This window comes from Sylvia atricapilla, unplaced genomic scaffold, assembly GCF_009819655.1.
Source record: "Sylvia atricapilla isolate bSylAtr1 unplaced genomic scaffold, bSylAtr1.pri scaffold_112_arrow_ctg1, whole genome shotgun sequence".
In the NCBI taxonomy this organism is placed as follows: Eukaryota; Metazoa; Chordata; class Aves; order Passeriformes; family Sylviidae; genus Sylvia; species Sylvia atricapilla.
The window spans coordinates 30,936-52,436 of record NW_027077040.1 but is presented as its reverse complement, the minus strand read 5'-3'; the positions used below and the strand labels follow the sequence as shown (position 1 = coordinate 52,436).

General features: G+C 55.5%; 4 protein-coding genes across 4 annotated transcripts; all 4 read right to left on the bottom strand.

The window, feature by feature from the left end:
* Positions 1-1,052: 1,052 nt before the first annotated feature.
* LOC136374730 (SLAM family member 5-like) lies at positions 1,053-5,585 on the bottom strand. The gene is made up of 6 exons (XM_066340122.1): positions 5,339-5,585; positions 4,154-4,246; positions 3,705-3,998; positions 3,356-3,628; positions 2,714-2,839; positions 1,053-1,063 (listed from the first exon to the last, which is right to left on the bottom strand). Exons 2-6 carry the CDS (start codon positions 4,209-4,211, stop codon positions 1,053-1,055), a joined length of 762 nt encoding a protein of 253 aa, XP_066196219.1. The 5' UTR covers positions 4,212-4,246; positions 5,339-5,585.
* Positions 5,586-6,123: 538 nt separating this feature from the next.
* LOC136374726 (SLAM family member 5-like) lies at positions 6,124-9,896 on the bottom strand. The gene is made up of 5 exons (XM_066340117.1): positions 9,227-9,896; positions 8,791-9,084; positions 8,443-8,715; positions 7,829-7,942; positions 6,124-7,454 (listed from the first exon to the last, which is right to left on the bottom strand). The coding sequence occupies exons 1-4, from the start codon at positions 9,279-9,281 to the stop codon at positions 7,836-7,838; spliced, it is 729 nt and encodes a 242-aa protein (XP_066196214.1). The 5' UTR covers positions 9,282-9,896; the 3' UTR covers positions 6,124-7,454; positions 7,829-7,835.
* Positions 9,897-11,948: 2,052 nt separating this feature from the next.
* On the bottom strand, positions 11,949-15,429 carry LOC136374729 (SLAM family member 5-like). The gene is made up of 6 exons (XM_066340121.1): positions 15,350-15,429; positions 13,812-14,105; positions 13,465-13,737; positions 13,323-13,352; positions 12,795-12,896; positions 11,949-12,445 (listed from the first exon to the last, which is right to left on the bottom strand). Exons 1-6 carry the CDS (start codon positions 15,402-15,404, stop codon positions 11,949-11,951), a joined length of 1,251 nt encoding a protein of 416 aa, XP_066196218.1. The 5' UTR covers positions 15,405-15,429.
* A 2,065-nt stretch (positions 15,430-17,494) lies between these two features.
* LOC136374722 (CD48 antigen-like) lies at positions 17,495-20,771 on the bottom strand. The gene is made up of 6 exons (XM_066340114.1): positions 20,624-20,771; positions 19,637-19,729; positions 19,188-19,481; positions 18,851-19,114; positions 18,086-18,098; positions 17,495-17,630 (listed from the first exon to the last, which is right to left on the bottom strand). Exons 1-6 carry the CDS (start codon positions 20,769-20,771, stop codon positions 17,495-17,497), a joined length of 948 nt encoding a protein of 315 aa, XP_066196211.1.
* Positions 20,772-21,501: the final 730 nt, after the last annotated feature.

Genomic DNA, 21,501 nt, shown 5'->3' with positions numbered 1-21,501 from the left:
CAGAGAAGTTTTTGCTGGCTGTGGTGTGGGTACCGTGTGCCGGAGACACCCCGTGTTTTGGGAGGCTGAAGGGCTGAAAGATTCGGAGCGAGGTTCTGTATGCGTGTTGTGCATTCAGTGACGTGTATTCAGAGTGTTCACTGCAGAGGAAGCTGTGCATCGTTTAATTCTCAGCCCTCCCCAGGCTCCTTCCCTGCAGGGCTCGGTCCCCGCTCAGATTCCCCCAGACCCTTCCCAGTTCTGTATGGTCCCCACTTGGATTCCCCAAGACCCTTCCCAGTTCCGTTCAGTCCCCGCTCGGATTCCCCCAGACCCTTCCCGGCACAGCTCGGTCCCCCCTCACTCACCTTTCGCTGCCTGCTCTGTCCCCGCAGGAGCTGTCCCATGCCGCTCACTGCTGCACATCTTCCCTCCAGCTCACCTGGCTCTGGTGCTCCTTACACCTTGACGTTTACCTCCAGCGTCACCCGTCAGAGGGCGGGGTAGAGGCGGCGCCAGCCGAGACCCAGTAAACTGAATCCAAAGTGCATCTCAGATATTATCTCTGGGGTAATAAAGCTGTAAACTGCAACAATGTTATGACTTTCTGGCTTTCTGTAGTAAACACCTGAACACCTGTGGTTAACCCTTCGCAGCTGCCTCCCCTCGCAGCAGCGGTGAAAGCCTCATCCTGTTCTCCCCTCGGCACCCGCGCTGGGACCCCAACGGGACGGCGGCAGGCAAAGGTGGTTAAACTGCCGAGAGCGGACAGCGAGGGCAGCCAGGAAAGCGACACCCGGGAGTAAAAATTGGTTTTATATCTAATAAAGCTTTATGTGGAATAAAACAAAGTCCTTCAGAAACCCCCTGTGGATTTCTAGACCGCCTGAGGGGTGCTGTGAGCCGCCACATCTCACTGGATCCGGAGTCCGAAATAGAGATAAACACCCAGTAAACTCATTCCGGGGGCGGTCTGCGGGGGATATTAGACACAGAGTTCAAAAACTCAGGGACACGGATGCACCAGTCCCGGAGAGGGTTCAGTGCTGGCCAAAGCCCCTGAGCAGAGTTCTTTACTCCTTCCCTGCTGGGAGACAGGGGTGAGGAGGTGGAGGACAAAACAGGCCCAGAATTTAAAGAGGAGAAAGGGAACTTTATTCAAAGTGCTAAAATTAATTAGGATTAAAATGAAGTTAAAGGGACATAAATAAAAATAAAAAAATAATTACAGTAAAAAAGAGATAATACTGAAAATGAAGATAAAAAAGGAAAAGACCAAAATCAAAGCAAACCTCTGAAACGCTTCTCCTTCCCCCCACAGCCTCTTTCCTTTCCCACTGACACCGTAAAGAGACAAAACCTGGGACTTTCAGTCAGTTTACCAACTCAAAACAATCCTTCTTCACTTCCTTTAGCGAGAGGAGTCTCCCTTGCCGTGCCGTGGAGATTTCTCCACAAGGAACAGTTTTAATTTCCACCAGCACCGGCCGCCTGGAAATCTGCAGTCGTGGATCCTGCCCACCTCTCTCCACGTCCCTGGGCAATGCCAACAACTGGGGGATCTTTCTAAGGATGGGCTCTTCCAGCGTGAAAACAAAAGTTCTTTCAGCCCGTCTCTGGGGACAAACTTCTCACGGGGCCACGGCTCCATCTGCTCATTCCAAGGCCGGCGCTTCTGCCGGCGGCTGTGGCTGGAACGGGACATCCCGTCCCTGGCGCGTTCCGTGAGTGACAGTGACACACAGACCCCGAGACAGCAAATGTATCTTCAGCGCAGCCTCACAAAGGACTTCCAGCCCCAGGCTGAGGCATCTCCTCAGAGCCCTCCGGTGCAGGGTTTGGCTCCTTCCTCACTGACCCCAGTGCGCCCAGGTTGTTATCTCTACATGTCTCCAGCCTTTTTCCTCACTCGGGGAGGGAATTGGTGTTCGGAGGTTTGTTTGTCTTGAGGTTCTAGGAATTGATTATTTACAGAGTTCTGTAGTGCTGAAGGGCTCATGTCTACAAGGCTCTCCATGGGAGAGGTTGCTGAGTCTGGTTCCTGCCAGGTGGTCGCTGAGGGCACGGAGTGAGTCACGCTGGTCCTGGTGATGGTCAGAGCTGGTCCATGACTGGGGCCGGCATTGGTCAGAGCTGGTCCGTGGCCAGTGGCAGTGTGGGTCAGAGCTGCTCCATGACTGCGGCCGGCGTTGGTCAGAGCTGGTCCGTGGCTGGTGCCGGCGATGGAGAGAGCTGGTCTGTGGCCTGTCCTGGTGATGGTCCCAGACAACTTGCGGTGTCGATACAACTTGCGGTGTCCTGGTGGCCTCGCCCAGCCGTGGCAGAGATCTCTGCTGATCTGCTTTGCCGCCCTGGCACCATGGCCAGTAACCTGTTGGAAGGGCAGAAGAAAGAGAGATTTTCCCCGGTTTTGTTCGTTTTTAAATGTGCTCCACCACAATGTGAATGTGTGTCAGTCTTCAAACCCAGCCAGCTGAGTGGCTCTGCAAACCCAGCCATCTGATTGGCTCTGGAAACCCAGCCAGGGGATTGGCTCCATCCCATAGGGAGCCACACCCACAGCCCGTGGGCTGTTTCTCAGCTGAAACCCCAGCAAATGGTTAAACCAAGACAGGGAGATAAGACTGAGTCAGGAGAGCCCCAAATCCACCCCAAATCTGCCCCATCCCGGCTCTGGCCCCTCCCAGGTCCCCCCTCCTCCCCAGGGCTCCAGGGATGGTTTATCCGCTCTCACCTCGGGATTTGCGCAGGAAAATGAGGAAACCCAATAAAATCACGACCAGGATGCCAAAAATGACCCCGACCGTGACCCCGACTGTGACTCCGACTGTGACCCCGACCCCGCTGCTGGAGGGGGCGCCTGGAAAAAGGGAGAAGATCCCAAAATCAATCCGCCTCTTCCTGGCCTCAGGAGTTTGGCCTCCAACCTCTCCCCGATCCCTCATTCCAGGAGAACTCAATCCCAGCCAGGGCAGAGGATGAGGACGAGCGGCTTGGCCGGAGCAGCAGCTGGAGAATCCCCAAAATCCTCAAAATCCCCAAATCCCCAAACCCCCAAATCTCCCAAATCCCACATTTGTTGGGTTGGAAAGGAACTCCTCAGGATGAGGATGAGCAGCTTGGCAGAAGCAGCGGTGGGAGAATTCCAGAATCCCCAAACCCCCACCTGGCTCACAGCGGAGCGGGATCAGCCCAGCCCATCGCAAACATTCCCATCCCACCCCAACCCAAAATCCAACCCTCCCATGACTCTCAGGAGACTGGGATCAGCCCTTCCCAACCCAAACATCCCCAACCCAAACATTCCCATCCCAACCTCAAAATTCCCATCCCACCTTCCTGTGCCCCTTTTCCTGTCCCTGTCCCCGGCTCTCACCTGGGAACAGCTCCTCAGGGTTGGTGACAGTGACACTCCTGCTGCTGACGGCGTTCCGTGCTGTGCACCTCAGTGGCCCCAGGTTGTGCCAGGTGGATTTATCCACCATGGTCAGCACAACAGACTTCTCTCCCCACCGCTGGCCCCACCCTGTCCAGGTGTAGGAGACGTTCCCAAAGCCATCTCCAGACACGGAGCAGAGCAGGGAGAGGAGGCAGGTGCTGCCCAAGCAGTCCTGGGCCTCACAGGTCACCGTGGGCTCTGGCAGCTCTCCTGGGGGCACAGGGGGAGTCAGAAATCTCTTGGTTTTTTAGTGAAAAATCCCCAAAACAACACTAAAATCACCTACTGTACACCTGGAGGGTGAAGGTGGATATTTTTCCATTTATGATTACAGAGTAGGTCCCGGCATCCTCCATCCTCAGCTGGGTGATGCTGAGTGCCCGGCCCCTCTCAGAGACAGTGAAATGGGTTTTGTATTCCTCTTTTGAAAATTTGAATCGAGGAGAATCACCAAATTCCACGGTCACTATGGGATCATTCCCAAATCTCCACAGTGCTCCATTTCCGCTTGTTTCAGGGCTGCGGAAGGTCACGGCCCCACCCACGGTCCGATTCTGCTTCGGGGTGTCACTGGGACTGGCTGGGGACAGAAAGTGGGGACAGAAAGTGGGGACAGAACACGGCGTGAGGGTGGGATGGAGGTGCTGAACCAAGACAATGAATCTGATCCCTGCCTCAGCCCCAAAACCACCCCGAAATCTCCTTCCCCAGGGGCCAGGAGCACGGGGCACTCACCGGTTTGGTGGAGCAGGGTGAGGACGGTGAGGAGGGTGAGGACCCAAAACTGCTCCATGGGCTGAGACAGAGATTTGAAAATTCCAGCGGGTCCTTTAGAGGAAAGTGAAGAACACGGATGTTAAATAGCGCTTTAGAATAGACGAGATCACATTTTAGAGGACACTCAGTGAACACCGAACGCCCTTTGGGATATTTTTAGGCACCGGCAGCATCGGGAGCCTTGGGTGATGACCAGAACCAGCCCAAGGAGCAGAGTAACAGGGCCAAGAACGCAGATAAAGAAAAGAACAGACTCTGAGGTGGTGAAAACACACCCAAGGGGCCAAAGCAACACGGGAGAGATGAAGGTGAAGGGATAAAACAGAGGAAGAGTTTGTTTCTTCATCCTTGGAGGACCACCGGAGACCACCACAAGGGGCTGGGCGTGCCCAGAAAGGGCGTGGAGTTAATCACAGCGCCAAGCAAGGGTGGGAACCCCTGAGCGGGTGAGCTGTTCCTGTGAGATTGTAAACTCCGGACTTTGTACCGGGTGTGTGTGCAGGCAGCCAGGGAGGGACAGAGCAAGGCGCACCAGGGAATGTTTGGCAGAAAAAGGAGAAGGGGAACCCCCCCTGCCAGGGCGTCTCGAGGGAATTTCAGTGAATTTTTGCCTGAAGAGTTGCTGATCTGTGGGCGGGGGTGGCGGTCAGAGGTGTTTGTGCTGGCTGTGTGTGGGTACCGTGTGCCGGTGACACCCCCGTGTTCTGGGAGGCTGAAGGGGGTGAAAGATTCAGAGTGAGGTTCTGTGTGTCTGTTGTGCGTGTTGTGCCTGTTGTGGGTTCAGCGATGGATATTCAGAGGCTTCATGCAGAGGAAGAAGCTGTGCGTTGTTTAATTCCCAGCCCGCCCCAGCCCGAGAGAAGCATTTCATTCCAGGGAATTCAGGACGGCCCGGAGAGCGAATAGGTCGATGGATTTTTCCCATCTCCGGAGTTTCTCCATCTCCCGTACCCACGGGACCGGGGAGCCGCGTGGGGTGGGCGGTGCGGGAGGGTTGGAGGGCTCGCTTTCCCCACGCCACGGGTCTGTCGGAGTGACGAGCCGCTGGAGCCCGGCTTCCCCCGCTCCTTCTCTTCCCGGCACGGCTGGATCCCCGCTCGCATTCCCCCAGACCCTTCCCGACCCCTCTCGGTCCCCGCTCACCTTTCTCTGCCCGCTCCGTCCCCGCAGGAGCTGTCCCATGCCGCTCACCGCCGCACTCCTTCCATCCAGCTCACCTGGCTCAGGTGTGACTCAACTCAATGTCTCTCCCTGCATCTTGACCTTCCCCTCCCAGCTCCAGCATCACCCACGGCGGGACACCCGGTGCAGGGTTTGTAACCCGCGTACAAAGCGCGCCTCAGATATTATCTCTGCGATGACACAGGTGTGACTGCGACAGTCCAAAGGCTTTACAGCCTTCTGAATGTGGACTTTTCCTCTTTTGATCCCCTCGCAGCTGTCTCCCCTCCCAGCAGCGGTGGAAGCCTCATCCTGTTCTCCCCTCGGGACCCGCGCTGGGACCCCAACGGGACGGCGGCAGGCAAAGGTGGTTAAACTGCCGAGAGCGGACAGCGAGGGCAGCCAGGAAAGCGACACCCGGGAGTAAAAATTGGTTTTATACGTGATAAAGCTTTCTGTGGAATAAAACAAAGCCCTTCAGAAACCCCCTGTGGATTTCTAGACCGCCTGAGGGGTGTCATGTGCTGCCACACCTCACTGGATCCGGAGTCTGAAATAAGGATAAAGACCCAGTAAACTCATTCTGGGGCGGTCTGCGGGGGATATTAGACACAGAGTTCAAAAACTCAGGGACACGGATGCAGCAGTCCCGGAGAGGGTTCAGTGCTGGCCAAAGCCCCTGACCAGAGTTCTTTACTCCTTCCCTGCTGGGAGACAGGGGTGAGGAGGTGGAGGACAAAACAGGCCCAGAATTTAAAGAGGAGAAAGGGAACTTTATTCAATGTGCTAAAATTAATTAGGATTAAAATGAAGTTAAAGGGACATAAATAAAAACAAAAAAAAGAATTACAGTAAAAAAGAGATAATACTGAAAATGAAGATAAAAAAGGAAAAGACCAAAATCAAAGCAAACCTCTGAAACGCTTCTCCTTCCCCCCACAGCCTCTTTCCTTTCCCACTGACACCTTAAAGAGACGAAACCTGGGACTTTCAGTCAGTTTACCAACTCGAAACAATCCTTCTTCACTTCCTTTAGTGAGAGGAGTCTCCCTGGCCGTGCCGTGGAGATTTCTCCACAAGGAACAGTTTTAATTTCCACCAGCACCGGCCGCCCGGAAATCTGCAGTCGTGGATCCTGCCCACCTCTCTCCGCGTCCCTGGGCCGTGCCAACTACTGGGGGCTCTTTCTAAGGATGGGCTGTTCCAGCGTGAAAACAAAAGTTCTTTCAGCCCGTCTCTGGGGACAAACTTCTCACGGGGCCACGGCTCCATCTGCTCATTCCAAGGCCGGCGCTTCTGCCGGCGGCTGTGGCTGGAACGGGACATCCCGTCCCCGGCGCGTTCCGTGAGTGACAGTGACACACAAACCCCGAGACAGCAAATGTATCTTCAGCGCAGCCTCACAAAGGACTTCCAGCCCCAGGCTGAGGCATCTCCTCAGAGCCCTCCGGTGCAGGGTTTGGCTCCTTCCTCACTGACCCCAGTGCGCCCAGGTTGTTATCTCTACGTGTCTTCACCCTTTTCTTTCTCCTCACTCGGGGAGGGAATTGGTGTTCGGAGGTTTGTTTGTCTTGAGGTTCTAGGAATTGATTATTTTCAGAGTTCTGTATTGCTGAAGAGCTCATGTCTACAAGGCTCTCCATGGGAGAGGTCACTGAGTCTGGTTCCTGCCAGGTGGTCGCTGAGGGCACGGAGTGAGTCACGCTGGTCCGTGGCCAGTCCCGGTGATGGTCAGAGCTGCTCCATGTCTGGGGCCGGCATTGGTCAGAGCTGGTCCGTGGCCGCTGCCAGCGTTGGTCAGAGCTGCTCCATGTCTGGTGCCGGCGTTGGACAGACCTGGACCGTGGCCGCTGCCAGCGTGGGTCAGAGCTGCTCCATGTCTGGTGCCAGCGTTGGTCAGAGCGGGTCCGTGGCTGGTGCTGGTGATGGTCAGAGCTGGTCTGTGGCCGGTCCTGGTGATGGTCAGAGCTGGTCCGTGACCGGTCCTGGTGAAGGTCCCGGCAACCTTGCAGTGTTGCGACAGTCCCAATGACCTTGTCCAGCAGAGGCGGAAATCCCAACTGAGCTGCTTTGCCGCCCCGGCGCCATGGCCAGTAACCTGTTGGAGGGGCAGAAGAAAGAGAGATTTTCCTGGGTTTTGTTCGTTTTTAAATGTGCTCCACCACAATGTGAATGTGTGTCAATCTTCAAACCTAGACAGCTGATTGGCTCTGCAAACCCAGCCATCTGATTGGCTCTTCAAACCCATCCACGTGTTTGGCTCCACCCCACAGGGAACCACACCCACAGCCCGTGGGCTGTCCCGCAACTGAAACCCCAACAATCTGTTACACCATGACAGGGAGATAAGACTGAGTCAGGAGAGCCCCAAATCTGCCCCAAAATCCACCCAAAATCTGCCCCATCCTGGCTCCGGCCCCTCCCAGCTCCCCCCTCCTCCCCTGGGCTCCAGGGATGGTTTTCCGCTCTCACCTCGGGATTAGCGCAGGAAAATGATGAAACCCAATAAAATCACGACCGGGATGCCAAATATGACCCCGACCGTGACCCCGACTGTGACCCCGACCCTGCTGCTGGAGGGGGCACCTGGAAAAAGGGAGAAGATCCCAAAATCAATCCGCTTCTTCCTGGCCTCGGGAATTTGGCCTCCAACCCCTCCCCAATCCCTCATTCCAGGAGAATCGATCCCAGCCAGGGCAGAGGACGAGCGGCTTGGCCGGAGCAGCAGCGGGAGACTCCCGAAATCTCCCGAATGCCAGAACCCTTGAATTCCACAAATCCCACATTTGTTGAGTTGGAAAGGAACTCCTCAGGATGAGGATGAGCAGCTTGGCAGAAGCAGCGGTGGGAGAATTCCAGAATCCCCAAACCCCCACCTGGCTCACAGCGGAGCGGGATCAGCCGAGCCCAACCCCAACATTCCCATCCCACCCCAACCCAAAATCCAACCCTCCCATGACTCTCAGGAGACTGGGATCAGCCCTTCCCAACCCAAACATCCCCAACCCAAACATTCCCATCCCAACCTCAAAATTCCCACCCCACCTTCCTGTGCCCCTTTTCCTGTCCCTGTCCCCGGCTCTCACCTGGGAACAGCTCCTCAGGGTTGGTGACAGTGACACTCCTGCTGCTGACGGCGTTCCGTGCCGTGCACCTCAGCGGCTCCAGGTTGTGCCAGGTGGATTTATCCACCAGTGCCAGCACCTCAGACTTCTCTCTCCACTGCTGATCCCACCCTGTCCAGGTGTAGGAGATGTGCCCAAAGCCATCTCCAGACACGGAGCAGAGCAGGGAGAGGAGGCAGATGCTGTCCAAGCAGTCGTGGGCCTCACAGGTCACCGTGGGCTCTGGCAGCTCCCCTGGGGACACAGAGGGGTCAGAAACCTCTTGGTTTTTTAGTGTAAAACCCCCAAAACAACACTAAAAACACCTACTGTACACCTGGAGGATGAAGGTGGATATATTTCCATTTATGGTCACAGAGTAGGTCCCGGCGTCCTCCATCCTCAGCTGGGTGATGCTGAGTGCCCGGCCCCTCTCAGAGACAATGAAACGGGTTTGGTATTCCTCTTTTGAAAATTTGAATCGAGGAGAATCACCAAATTCCACAGCCACTATGGGATCATCCCCAAATCTCCACAGCGCTGCATTTCCACCTGTGTCAGGGCTGCGGAAGGTCACGGCCCCACCCATGGCCCTGATCAGCTCCGGGGTGTCACTGGCGCTGCCTGGGGACAGAAAGTGGGGACAGAACATGGGGTGAGGGTGGGATGGAGGTGCTGAACCAAGACGAGGAATCCGATCCCTGCCTCAGCCCCAAAACCACCCCGAAATCTCCTTCCCCAGGGACGAGGAGCACGGGGCACTCACCGGTTTGGTGGAGCAGGGTGAGGACGGTGAGGAGCTGGACCCAAAAGTGCTCCATGGGCTGAGACAGAGATTTGAAAATTCCAGCGGGTCCTTTAGAGGAAAGTGAAGAACACGGATGTTAAAATAGCACTTTAGAATAGACGAGATCACATTTTAGAGGACACTCAGTGAACACCGAATGCCCTTTGGGATATTTTTAGGCACCGGCAGCATCGGGAGCCTCGGGTGATGATCAGAACCAGCCCAAGGAGCAGAGTAACAGGGCCAAGAACGCAGATAAAGAAAAGAACAGACTCTGAGGTGGTGAAAACACACCCAAGGGGCCAAAGCAACACGGGAGAGATGAAGGTGAAGGGATAAAACAGAGGAAGAGTTCGTTTCTTCATCCTTGGAGGACCACCGGAGACCACCACAAGGGGCTGGGCGCGCCCAGAAAGGGCGTGGAGTTAATCACGGCGCCAAGCAAGGGTGGGAACCCCTGAGCGGGTGAGCTGTTCCTGTGAGATTGTAAACTCCGGACTTTGTACCGGGTGTGTGTGCAGGCAGCCAGGGAGGGACAGAGCAAGGCGCACAAGGGAATGTTTGGCAGAAAAAGGAGAAGGGGAACCCCCCCTGCCAGGGCGTCTCGAGGGAATTCCAGTGAATTTTTGCCTGAAGAGTTGCTGATCTGTGGACGATCAGAGAAGTTTTTGCTGGCTGTGTGTGGGTACCGTGTGCCGGTGACACCCCGTGTTCTGGGAGGCTGAAGGGGGTGAAAGATTCGGAGCGAGGTTCCGTGTGCCTGTTGTGCGTGTTGTGCCCGTTGTGGGTTCAGCGATGTGTATTCAGAGGGTTCATGCAGAGGAAGAAGCTGTGCGTTGTGTAATTCCCAGCCCGCCCCAGCCCGAGAGAAGCATTTCATTCCAGGGAATTCAGGACGGCCCGGAGAGCGAATAGGTCGATGGATTTTTCCCATCTCCGGAGTTTCTCCATCTCCCGTACCCGCGGGACCGGGGAGCCGCGTGGGGTGGGCGGTGCGGGAGGGTTGGAGGGCTCGCTTTCCCCACGCCACGGGTCTGTCGGAGTGACGAGCCGCTGGAGCCCGGCTTCCCCCGCTCCTTCTCTTCCCGGCACGGCTGGATCCCCGCTCGCATTCCCCCAGACCCTTCCCGACGCCTCTCGGTCCCCGCTCACCTTTCTCTGCCCGCTCCGTCCCCGCAGGAGCTGTCCCATGCCGCTCACCGCCGCACTCCTTCCGTCCAGCTCACCTGGCTCAGGTGTGACTCAACTCAATGTCTCTCCCTGCATCTTGACCTTTCCCTCCCAGCTCCAGCATCACCCACGGCGGGACACCCGGTGCAGGGTTTGTAACCCGCGTACAAAGCGCGCCTCAGATATTATCTCTGCGATGACACAGGTGTGACTGTGACAGTCCAAAGGCTTTACAGCCTTCTGAATGTGGACTTTTCCTCTTTTGATCCCCTCGCAGCTGCCTCCCCTCCCAGCAGCGGTGGAAGCCTCATCCTGTTCTCCCCTCGGGACCCGCACTGGGACCCCAACGGGACGGCGGCAGGCAAAGGTGGTTAAACTGCCGAGAGCGGACAGCGAGGGCAGCCAGGAAAGCGACACCCGGGAGTATAAATTGGTTTTATATCTAATTAAGCTTTCTGTGGAATAAAACAAAGCCCTTCAGAAACACCCTGTGGATTTCTAGACCGCCTGAGGGGTGCCGTGAGCTGCCACACCTCACTGGATCCGGTGTCCGAAATAGGGATAAACACCCAGTAAACTCATTCCGGGGGCGGTCTGCGGGGGAAATTAGTCACAGAGTTCAAAAACTCAGGGACACGGATGCACCAGTCCCGGAGAGGGTTCAGTGCTGGCCAAAGCCCCTGAGCAGAGTTCTTTACTCCTTCCCTGCTGGGAGACAGGGGTGAGGAGGTGGAGGACAAAACAGGCCCAGAATTTAAAGAGGAGAAAGGGAACTTTATTCAATGTGCTAAAATTAATTAGGATTAAAATGAAGTTAAAGGGACATAAATAAAAACAAAAAAAGAATTACGGTAAAAAAGAGATAATACTGAAAATGAAGATAAAAAAGGAAAAGACCAAAATCAAAGCAAACCTCTGAAACGCTTCTCCTTCCCCCCACAGCCTCTTTCCTTTCCCACTGACACCTTAAAGAGACGAAACCTGGGACTTTCAGTCAGTTTACCAACTCGAAACAATCCTTCTTCACTTCCTTTAGCAAGAGGAGTCTCCCTGGCCGTGCCGTGGAGATTTCTCCACAAGGAACAGTTTTAATTTCCACGAGCACTGGCCGCCTGGAAATCTGCAGTCATGGATCCTGCCCACCTCTCTCCGCGTCCCTGGGCCGTGCCAACAACTGGGGGCTCTTTCTAAGGATGGGCTGTTCCAGCGTGAAAACAAAAGTTCTTTCAGCCCGTCTCTGGGGACAAACTTCTCACGGGGCCACGGCTCCATCTGCTCATTCCAAGGCCGGCGCTTCTGCCGGCGGCTGTGGCTGGAACGGGACATCCCGTCCCCGGCGCGTTCCGTGAGTGACAGTGACACACAAACCCCGAGACAGCAAATGTATCTTCAGCGCAGCCTCACAAAGGACTTCCAGCCCCAGGCTGAGGCATCTCCTCAGAGCCCTCCGGTGCAGGGTTTGGCTCCTTCCTCACTGACCCCAGTGCGCCCAGGTTGTTATCTCTACGTGTCTTCACCCTTTTCTTTCTCCTCACTCGGGGAGGGAATTGGTGTTCCGAGGTTTGTCTTGAGGTTCTAGGAATTGATTATTTTCAGAGTTCTTTAGTGCTGAAGGGCTCATGTCTACAAGGGTCTCCATGGGAGAGTTTGCTGAGTCTGGCCCCTGCCAGGTGGTCGCTGAGGGCACGGAGTGAGTCATGCTGGTCTGTGTCCAGTGCCTGCAAGGGTCAGAGTTGCTCCGTGTCACGTGCCAGTGTTGGACAGACCTGGTCCGTGGCCGCTGCCAGCGTGGGTCAGAGTTGCTCCATGTCAGGTGCTGGTGTTGGTCAGAGCTGGTCTGTGGCTGGTGCTGGTGATGGAGAGAGCTGCTCTGTGGCCGGTCCCAGTGATGGTCAGAGCTGGTTCGTGGCCGGTCCTGGTGAAGGTCCCGGCCAAGTTGCGGTGTCGCGACAGTCCCAATGACCTCTTCCAGCAGTGGCAGAAATCCCAACTGAGCTGCTTCGCCGACCCGGCGCCATGGCCAGTAACCTGTTGGAAGGGCAGAAGAAAGAGAGATTTTCCCCGGTTTTGTTTGTTTTTAAATGTGCTCCACCACAATGTGAATGTGTGTCAATCTTCAAACCAAGCCAGCTGAGTGGCTCTTCAAACCCAGCCGGGGGGGTTGGCTCCGCCCCACAGGGAACCACACCCACAGCCCGTGGGCTGTCCCGCAACTGAAACCCCAACAATCTGTTACACCATGACAGGGAGATAAGACTGAGTCAGGAGAGCCCCAAATCTGCCCCAAAATCCACCCAAAATCTGCCCCATCCCGGCTCTGTCTCCTCTCAGGTCCCCCCTCCTCCCCAGGGCTCCAGGGATGGTTTTCCGCTCTCACCTCGGGATCTGAATAACAAAATGAGGAAACCCGATAAAATCACCATCACAACTGAGACCCCGACTGCGATCCCGATCCAGACCCCGCTGCTGGAGGGGGCGCCTGGAAAAAGGGAGAAGATCCCAAAATCAATCCGCCTCTTCCTGGCCTCGGGAATTTGGCCTCCAACCCCTCCCTGATCCCTCGTTCCAGGAGAATCGATCCCAGCCAGGGCAGAGGATGAGGATGAGTGGATTGGCGGGAGCAGAGGCAAGAGAATCCCAGAGTTGTTGGTTGGAACCTCTCGGGGTTGGAGTTTGGGGCTACCACTCCTCAGCCCCCTCCCTGGGAGCTGCGGGAAGATCCGGAACATTCCCTGGGAAGGGTTTTTGGGAGGAGCTGGAGGGGGCTGGGCTCAGGCTGCCCAATGCCCTGTCTGGATGGACATGGAAAAGCTGCTCCGGACACTTGGGGACACTCGGGGACACTTGGGGACACTCGGGGACACTCAGGGACACAGCTGGACAAGGACAGGGGGTGGCAGCTCACCTGGTCCAGGAAGGTGTGTGGAGTTTCCTGCTGAGGGGAGAGAACAGGGACAGGGGTCAGCGCTGCCCTGGGCACCCCGAGATCTGGAGAGTGGGATCACATTCCCATCTCACCTTTCCCTGTCCCTGTCCCCGGCTCTCACCTGGGCACAGCCCCCCGGGGTTGGTGACAGTGACACTCCTGCTGCTGACGGCGTTCCGTGCCGTGCACCTCAGCGGCTCCAGGTTGTGCCAGGAGGATTTATCCACCAGTGCCAGCACAGCAGACTTCTCTCCCCACCGCAGACCCCACCCTGTCCAGGTGTAGGAGACGTTCCCAAAGCCATCTCTGGGCACGGAGCAGAGCAGGGAGAGGAGGCAGATGCTGTTCAAGCAGTCCTCGGCCTCACAGGTCACCGTGGGCTCTGGCAGCTCCCCTGGGGACACAGGGGGGTCAGAAAATTCTCTTTTTTTAGTGTAAAAACCCCAAAACAACACTAAAATCACCTACTGTACACGAGGAGGGTGAAGGTGGATTTTTTTCTCCCAGAGGTCACAGAGTAGGTCCCGGCGTCCTCCATCCTCAGCTGGGAGATGCTGAGTGCCCGGCCGTCCTCAGAGACAGTGAAACGGGTTTTGAATTTGTCTTGATAAAATACTGGTCGAGGGGGATTCCCAAATTCCACGGTCACTATGGGATCATCCCCAACACTCCACCGTGCTGCATTTCCCTCTGTGTTGTCAATGCGGAAGGTGACGGCCCCGCCCACGGCCCTGATCAGCTCCGTGGTGTCACTGGCGCTGCCTGGGGACAGAAAGTGGGGACAGAACACGGGGTGAGGGTGGGATGGAGGTGGGATGAAAAGCTGGGATCGAGGCGGGATGAAGATAAGATGAAGATGGAATCAAGGTGGGATCAAACAGGGATCAATGTGGAATCAAGGTGGGATCAAGGATGAACTCAAGGTGGGATCAAGGATGAACTCAAGGTGGGATGGAGTTTCTGAGCCCAGATCCCGAAGCCCACTGGGCCCGGGGTCTCTGGAGGCTCAGGGGGCTCACGGGAGGGTCCCTGGGAGGAGGAAGAGCACGAGGCCACCCCCAGGTGCTTTTTGGTTTCCAGGAGAGGAACCAAAAGGGAAACGGGAACCAGGAGCTGCAGATGGGAAGGTCCGGAGGGGAAGGGTCACTCTGGGTGACCTCAGCAGGACACGGACCTCCAGGTGAGATCTCACCATTGCAGTTGGACTCTCACCATTCCAGGTAGGATCTCATCATTCCAGATGTAATCTCATGATTCCCGTTGGGATCTCACCATCCCAGCGATGAGAACCCTCCCACCCTCCTCTGGCTGACCCCCAGGACCAGCTCCAGGAGCCCTCTGGGTCCATCCCTTCTCTCCCGTGACCACCCCACGATCTTGTTTACCACCATATCCCCATTTCAAGGAGGAAGGAACCGATTTCCTCATTTTTCTCAACTTCTCATTTTCCCAAGGAAAACTGAAACCCACGCTGCCGAGTCTAGACTGGGAATTGAGTTTTTCTTCCCAATTTTTTCTAACGGGGAACTGATCCCGGCTTGGAATTTTTGGCTCCCTCAGCCTCAGGCTCCTCTTGGACACGGACAACTGAATCTCTCTGAGCACATGGAAGGAAAAAAAGCTACTGTGGGAGAAAAACTGACAGAAAATTCACAGTTTAACAAAACATGAACTGGTTCTTGTGTGATAAAATCTCTCAGGGGCTGCAGGGAGGGGCTGAAACTTGCAGTTTCATTTTCAGCCAAAACCCACCACCTGATGAAACCACCAAAACCCACCAGGAGCAGAAGGAGCTGCAGGTGGAGCAGGAGAACACCTGGACACAGCTGGAGCAGAGGTGGACCTCGGGCTCCACCCACACCTCAGAGACCCACGGCAGCCCCAGATGCCAACATCTGGCTCAAACCCAACCCCGCTGAGCTGCTCCCGCCCTCCCCTGACCCTAAAACCCCCCAAAACCACCCCAAAATCTGGTTCCCGAGGGAGCAGGAGCACGGGGCACTCACAGGTTTGGGTGAGGAGCGTGAGGATGGCGAGGAGCTGGATCCAAAACTCCTCCATGGGTGTCCGGAGAACGGAGAGGATCTCGGACAACAAGCACTCAGGAAATCGTGGTAACGAGAGAGGAACCAGACAGAAACTGCCTCGGCCTATCAGCTTTTGGGGAGTAGCTGAATGTGCGTGTGATAAGTGGCTTTGAAGAGTGTCAAGTCACCCTCACCCCAGAGCGTTTAAAGGAAAACTAACCTCATTTTCCAGAACAAGGTGAGAATGGCTCGAGAGCAGCGGAGACAGAGTGTCACGGTGGTCACGTGTGGGACAAATGACTCAGGTGCTCCATGATGACCAGCCTGGACAGCGTTATCCCAGCGAATATCAGAGTTTGGGAATATCATGGATTGGAGATCTCCAGGGTGACCCTCAACCAGATCCTGGACTGGTTTGGGTGGGAAAGGACCTTAAAGCTCATCCCTCTGTCCCAGGTGGGTCCATGCCCTGTCCAGCCCGGCCTTGGACACTCCCAGGGATGGGGAATCCATGGAATCACCTGGGCCGGGGCCTCCTCATCCTCCCAGGGAACAATTCCTGCCCAAAATCCCGCCCAGGTTCCCCCTCTGTCAGTGTGAACCCATTCCCCTTTTCCAGGCACTCCATCCCTTGGGAAAAAGTCTCCATCAATTTTTCTTAAGCTCCTGAATTTGTCACCTCTGCCATCTGATTTGGGGTTGGTTTGGTGTAGAACAGAAAACAAAGGGCAGGAAATGCTGCTGACAATTGTCTTTATGTACGTTACTTGAGTTAACAACCCACTGGGGACTGGTTTTGGTGTGAGAAAAAAAAAAAACAACCGAGAAGTCTCCCTGGTGGCTTTAAGGGGCCCTGAGGGATGGAAATATCTCAGATATCCACAGAAACACCTCCAGTGTCCATCGGGAGGGTTTGGGTTTGTAGCCATGCAGAAACACCAATCCAGTGCAGAGGTTTGGGTACTCCAGTCGGAGTTTCCCACCCATGCACCAGTCCCGGACAGGGTTCAGTCATGGCCAAAGTCCCTGACCAGAGTTCTTAATTCCATCTCTGCTGGGAGACATGGGTGAGGAGGAGGAGGGCACAACAGACCCAGAGCTTTAAAGGGTAGAAAAAAAAATTTTATTCGAAGGAATAAAATTAATTAATTAAATAATTAATTGATTTAATCAATAAGTTAATTCATTAAATTAAAAATTATTTAATTCGAGGTTGATTTAATATTAAAGAAATTGAGATTAAAAGAAAACTACATTTAAAAAATGAAACAACAATTAAATGAGAATAAAAACAGAAAATCGGAAGAAATCTTGGGAGCATTCCTCCTTCTCCCCACAGCCTCTTTCCTTTCCCACTGACACCGTAAAGAGACAAAACCTGGGACTTTCAGTCAGTTTACCAATTCAAAACAATCCTTCTTCACTTCCTTTAGCGAGAGGAGTCTCCCTGGCCGTGCCGTGGAGATTTCTCCACAAGGAACAGTTTTAATTTCCACCAGCACCGGCTGCCCGGAAATCTGCAGTCGTGGGTCCTGCCCACCTCTCTCCACGTCCCTGGGCCGTGCCAACAACTGGGGGCTCTTTCTAAGGATGGGCTGTTCCAGGGTGAAAACAAAAGTTCTTTCAGCCCGTCTCTGGGGACAAACTTCTCACGGGGCCACGGCTCCATCTGCTCATTCCAAGGCCGGCGCTTCTGCCGGCGGCTGTGGCTGGAACGGGACATCCCGTCCCCGGCGCGTTCCGTGAGTGACAGTGACACACAGACCCCGAGACAGCAAATGTATCTTCAGCGCAGCCTCACAAAGGACTTCCAGCCCCAGGCTGAGGCATCTCCTCAGAACCCTCCGGTGCAGGGTTTGGCTCCTTCCTCACTGACCCCAGTGCGCCCAGGTTGTTATCTCTACGTGTCTTCACCCTTTTCTTTCTCCTCACTCGGGGAGGGAATTGGTGTTCGGAGGTTTGTTTGTCTTCAGGTTCTAGGAATTGATTATTTACAGAGTTCTGTGGTGCTGAAGGGCTCATGTCTACAAGGGTCTCCATGGGAGAGTTTGCTGAGTCTGGCTCCTGCCAGGTGGTCCTTGAGGGCACAGAGTCACACTGGTCCGTGGCCAGTGCCGGTGATGGTCAGAGCTGGTCTGTTGCTGGTCCTGGTGAAGTTCCTGGCCACCTCACAGTATCGATACAGTCCCGGTGGCCCGGCTCAGCCATGGCAGAAATCTCAGCCAAGGTGCATTGCCGCCCCGGCGCCATGGCCAGTAACCTGTTGGAGGGGCAGAAGAGAAAGAGATTTTCCCCGGTTTTGTTCGCTTTTAAATGTGCTCCACCACAATGTGAATGTGTGTCAGTCTTCAAACCTAGACAGCTGATTGGCTCTGGAAACCCAGCCATCTGATTGGCTCTTCAAACCCAGCCAGCTGATTGGCTCTGGAAACCCAGCCAGCTGATTGGCTCTGGAAACCCAGCCAGCTGATTGGCTCTTCAAACCCAACCAGGGGGTTGGCTCCACCCCACAGGGAACCACACCCACAGGCTGTCCCGCAACTGAAACCCCAACAATCGGTTAAACCATGAGAGGGAGATAAGACTGAGTCAGGAAAGCCCCAAATCTGCCCCAAATCCACACAAAATCCACCCAAAATCTCCCCCATCCCGGCTCTGGCCCCGCCCAGGTCCCCCCTCCTCCCCTGGGCTCCAGGGATGGTTTTCCGCTCTCACCTCGGGATTTGCACTGGAAAATGAGGAAACCCAAAAAATCATCAGGACCAGGATGCCAAATATGACCCCGACCGTGACCCTGACTGTGACCCCGACCCCGCTGCTGGAGGGGACGCCTGGAAAAAGGGAGAAGATCCCAAAATCAGTCCGCTTCTTCCTGGCCTCGGGAATTTGGCCTCCAACCCCTCCCCAATCCCTCATTCCAGGAGAACTCAATCCCAGCCAGGGCAGAGGATGAGGATGAGTGGCTTGGCCGGCGCAACAGCGGGAGAATCCCCAAAATCCTCAAAATCCCCAAATCCCCAAATCCCCAAATCCCCCAAATCTCCCAAATCCCACATTTGTTGGGTTGGAAAGGAACTCCTCAGGATGAGGATGAGCAGCTTGGCAGAAGCAGCGGTGGGAGAATTCCAGAATCCCCAAATCCCCACCTGGCTCAGAGCGGAGTGGGATCAGCCCAGCCCATTCCCAACATTCCCATCCCATCCCAGACCCATCCCAATCCCAATCCCAACATTTCCCAGGCTCTCAGGGGACTGGGATCAGCCCATCTCACCTTTCCCCCCGTTTTTCCCTGACCCTTATGGGAAATGAGATCAGCCCATCCCAATCCCAACATTCCCATCCCAACCTCAACATTCCCATCCCACCCCACCCCAAAATCCACCCATGGCTCTCAGGGGACCGGGATCCGCCCATCCCAAACATTCCCACCCCACCCCACCTTCCTGTGCCCCTGTCCCTGCCCCTGTCCCCAGCTCTCACCTGAGCACAGCACCTCGAGGTTGGTGACATTCCTGCTGCTGACAGCGTTCCGTGCTGTGCAATTCACCAGCTCTGGCTTGTCCAGGGAGGATTTCTTCACCCCAAACTTCACAGACTGCCCTTCCCACCGCTGACCCCACCCTGTCCAGGTGTAGGAGACATTCCCAAAGCCATCTCCAGGCATGGACCAGTGCACGAAGATGTTGCAGCTGATCCCCGAGCAGTTCAGGGTCTCACAGGTCACCGTGGGCTCTGGCAGCTCCCCTGGGGGCACAGGGGGGTCAGAAACCTCTTGTTTTAATGTAAAAACCCAAAAGAGAACACTAAAGTCACCTACTGTACACCTGGAGAGTGAAGGTGGATATATTTCCATTTATGTTCACAGAGTAGGTCCCAGCATCCTCCATCCTCAGCTGGGTGATGCTGAGTGCCCGGCCGTCCTCAGAGACAGTGAAACGGGTTTGGTATTCCTCTTTTGTAAATTTCCATCGAGGAGGATCTCCAAATTCCACGGTCACTATGGGATCATTCCCAAATCTCCACAGTGCTCCATTTCCACTTGTTTCAGGGCTGCGGAAGGTGACGTTCCCGCCCACGGTCCGATTCTGCTTCGGGGTGTCACTGGGACTGGCTGGGGACAGAAAGTGGGGACAGAAAGTGGGGACAGAACACGGGGTGAGGGTGGGATGCAGGTGCTGAACCAAGACAATGAATCTGATCCCTGCCTCAGCCCCAAAACCACCCCGAAATCTCCTTCCCCAGGGGCCAGGAGCACGGGGCACTCACCGGTTTGGTGGAGCAGGGTGAGGACGGTGAGGAGGGTGAGGACCCAAACGTGCTCCATGGGCTGAGACAGAGATTTGAAAATTCCAGCGGGTCCTTTAGAGGAAAGTGAAGAACACGGATGTTAAATAGCGCTTTAGAATAGACGAGATCACATTTTAGAGGACACTCAGTGCACACCAAACGCCCTTTGGGATATTTTTAGGCACTGGCAGCATCGGGAGCCTCGGGTGATGACCAGAACCAGCCCAAGGAGCAGAGTAACAGGGCCGAGAACGCAGATAAAGAAAAGAACAGACTCTGAGGTGGTGAAAACACACCCAAGGGGCCAAAGCAACACGGGAGAGATGAAGGTGAAGGGATAAAACAGAGGAAGAGTTCGTTTCTTCATCCTTGGAGGACCACCGGAGACCACCACAAGGGGCTGGGCGTGCCCAGAAAGGGCGTGGAGTTAATCACGGCGCCAAGCAAGGGTGGGAACCCCTGAGCGGGTGAGCTGTTCCTGTGAGATTGTAAACTCCGGACTTTGTACTGGGTGTGTGTGCAGGCAGCCAGGGAGGGACAGAGCAAGGCGCACAAGGGAATGTTTGGCAGAAAAAGGAGGAGGGGAACCCCCCCTGCCAGGGCGTCTCGAGGGAATTCCAGTGAATTTTTGCCTGAAGAGTTGCTGATCTGTGGACGATCAGAGAAGTTTTTGCTGGCTGTGTGTGGGTACCGTGTGCCGGTGACACCCCGTGTTCTGGGAGGCTGAAGGGGGTGAAATATTCGGAGCGAGGTTCCGTGTGCCTGTTGTGCGTGTTGTGCCCGTTGTGGGTTCAGCGATGTGTATTCAGAGGGTTCATGCAGAGGAAGAAGCTGTACGTTGTTTAATTCCCAGCCCGCCCCAGCCCGAGAGAAGCATTTCATTCCAGGGAATTCAGGACGGCCCGGAGAGCGAATAGGTCGATGGATTTTTCCCATCTCCGGAGTTTCTCCATCTCCCGTACCCACGGGACCGGGGAGCCGCGTGGGGTGGGCGGTGCGGGAGGGTTGGAGGGCTCGCTTTCCCCACGCCACGGGTCTGTCGGAGTGACGAGCCGCTGGAGCCCGGCTTCCCCCGCTCCTTCTCTTCCCGGCACGGCTGGATCCCCGCTCGCATTCCCCCAGACCCTTCCCGACGCCTCTCGGTCCCCGCTCACCTTTCTCTGCCCGCTCTGTCCCCGCAGGAGCTGTCCCATGCCGCTCACCGCCGCACACCTTCCATCCAGCTCACCTGGCTCAGGTGTGACTCAACTCAATGTCTCTCCCTGCATCTTGACCTTCCCCTCCCAGCTCCAGCATCACCCACGGCGGGACACCCGGTGCAGGGTTTGTAACCCGCGTACAAAGCGCGCCTCAGATATTATCTCTGCCATGACACAGGTGTGACTGTGACAGTCCAAAGGCTTTACAGCCTTCTGAATGTGGACTTTTCCTCTTTTGATCCCCTCGCAGCTGCCTCCCCTCCCAGCAGCGGTGGAAGCCTCATCCTGTTCTCCCCTCGGGACCCGCGCTGGGACCCAACGGGACGGCGGCAGGCAAAGGTGGTTAAACTGCCGAGAGCGGACAGCGAGGGCAGCCAGGAAAGCGACACCCGGGAGTATCAATTGGTTTTCTATGTGATAAAGCTTTATGTGGAATAAAACAAAGTCCTTCAGAAACCCCCTGTGGATTTCTAGACCGCCTGAGGGGCGCCGTGAGCCGCCACACCTCACTGGATCCGGTGTCTGAAATAAGGATAAACACCCAGTAAACTCATTCCGGAGGCGGTCTGCGGGGGATATTAGACACAGAGTTCAAAAACTCAGGGAGACGGATGGGTGGAGTCCTGTTGGAGGGTTTTATCAACT

Coding starts and splice junctions, on each gene's coding strand:
- LOC136374730 (XM_066340122.1), bottom strand. CDS start 4,211: ATGGAGCAGTTTTGGGTCCTCACCCTCCTCACCGTCCTCACCCTGCTC. Junction 3,629..3,704: donor CTTCACCCTCCAGGTGTACA/GTAGGTGATTTT, acceptor CTGTGCCCCCAG/GAGAGCTGCCAGAGCCCACG. Junction 2,840..3,355: donor CCCTGAGGAGCTGTTCCCAG/GTGAGAGCCGGG, acceptor CCCTTTTTCCAG/GCGCCCCCTCCAGCAGCGGG.
- LOC136374726 (XM_066340117.1), bottom strand. CDS start 9,281: ATGGAGCACTTTTGGGTCCAGCTCCTCACCGTCCTCACCCTGCTCCAC. Junction 9,085..9,226: donor CACCCTGCTCCACCAAACCG/GTGAGTGCCCCG, acceptor TTCTGTCCCCAG/GCAGCGCCAGTGACACCCCG. Junction 8,716..8,790: donor CTTCATCCTCCAGGTGTACA/GTAGGTGTTTTT, acceptor CTGTGTCCCCAG/GGGAGCTGCCAGAGCCCACG.
- LOC136374729 (XM_066340121.1), bottom strand. CDS start 15,404: ATGGAGGAGTTTTGGATCCAGCTCCTCGCCATCCTCACGCTCCTCACC. Junction 14,106..15,349: donor CACGCTCCTCACCCAAACCT/GTGAGTGCCCCG, acceptor TTCTGTCCCCAG/GCAGCGCCAGTGACACCACG. Junction 12,446..12,794: donor TTTGTTATTCAGATCCCGAG/GTGAGAGCGGAA, acceptor CCCTTCCAACAG/GTTACTGGCCATGGCGCCGG.
- LOC136374722 (XM_066340114.1), bottom strand. CDS start 20,771: ATGCGAGCGGGGATCCAGCCGTGCCGGGAAGAGAAGGAGCGGGGGAAG. Junction 19,730..20,623: donor CCACGCGGCTCCCCGGTCCC/GTGGGTACGGGA, acceptor TTTCCTCTAAAG/GACCCGCTGGAATTTTCAAA. Junction 19,482..19,636: donor CACCCTGCTCCACCAAACCG/GTGAGTGCCCCG, acceptor TTCTGTCCCCAG/CCAGTCCCAGTGACACCCCG.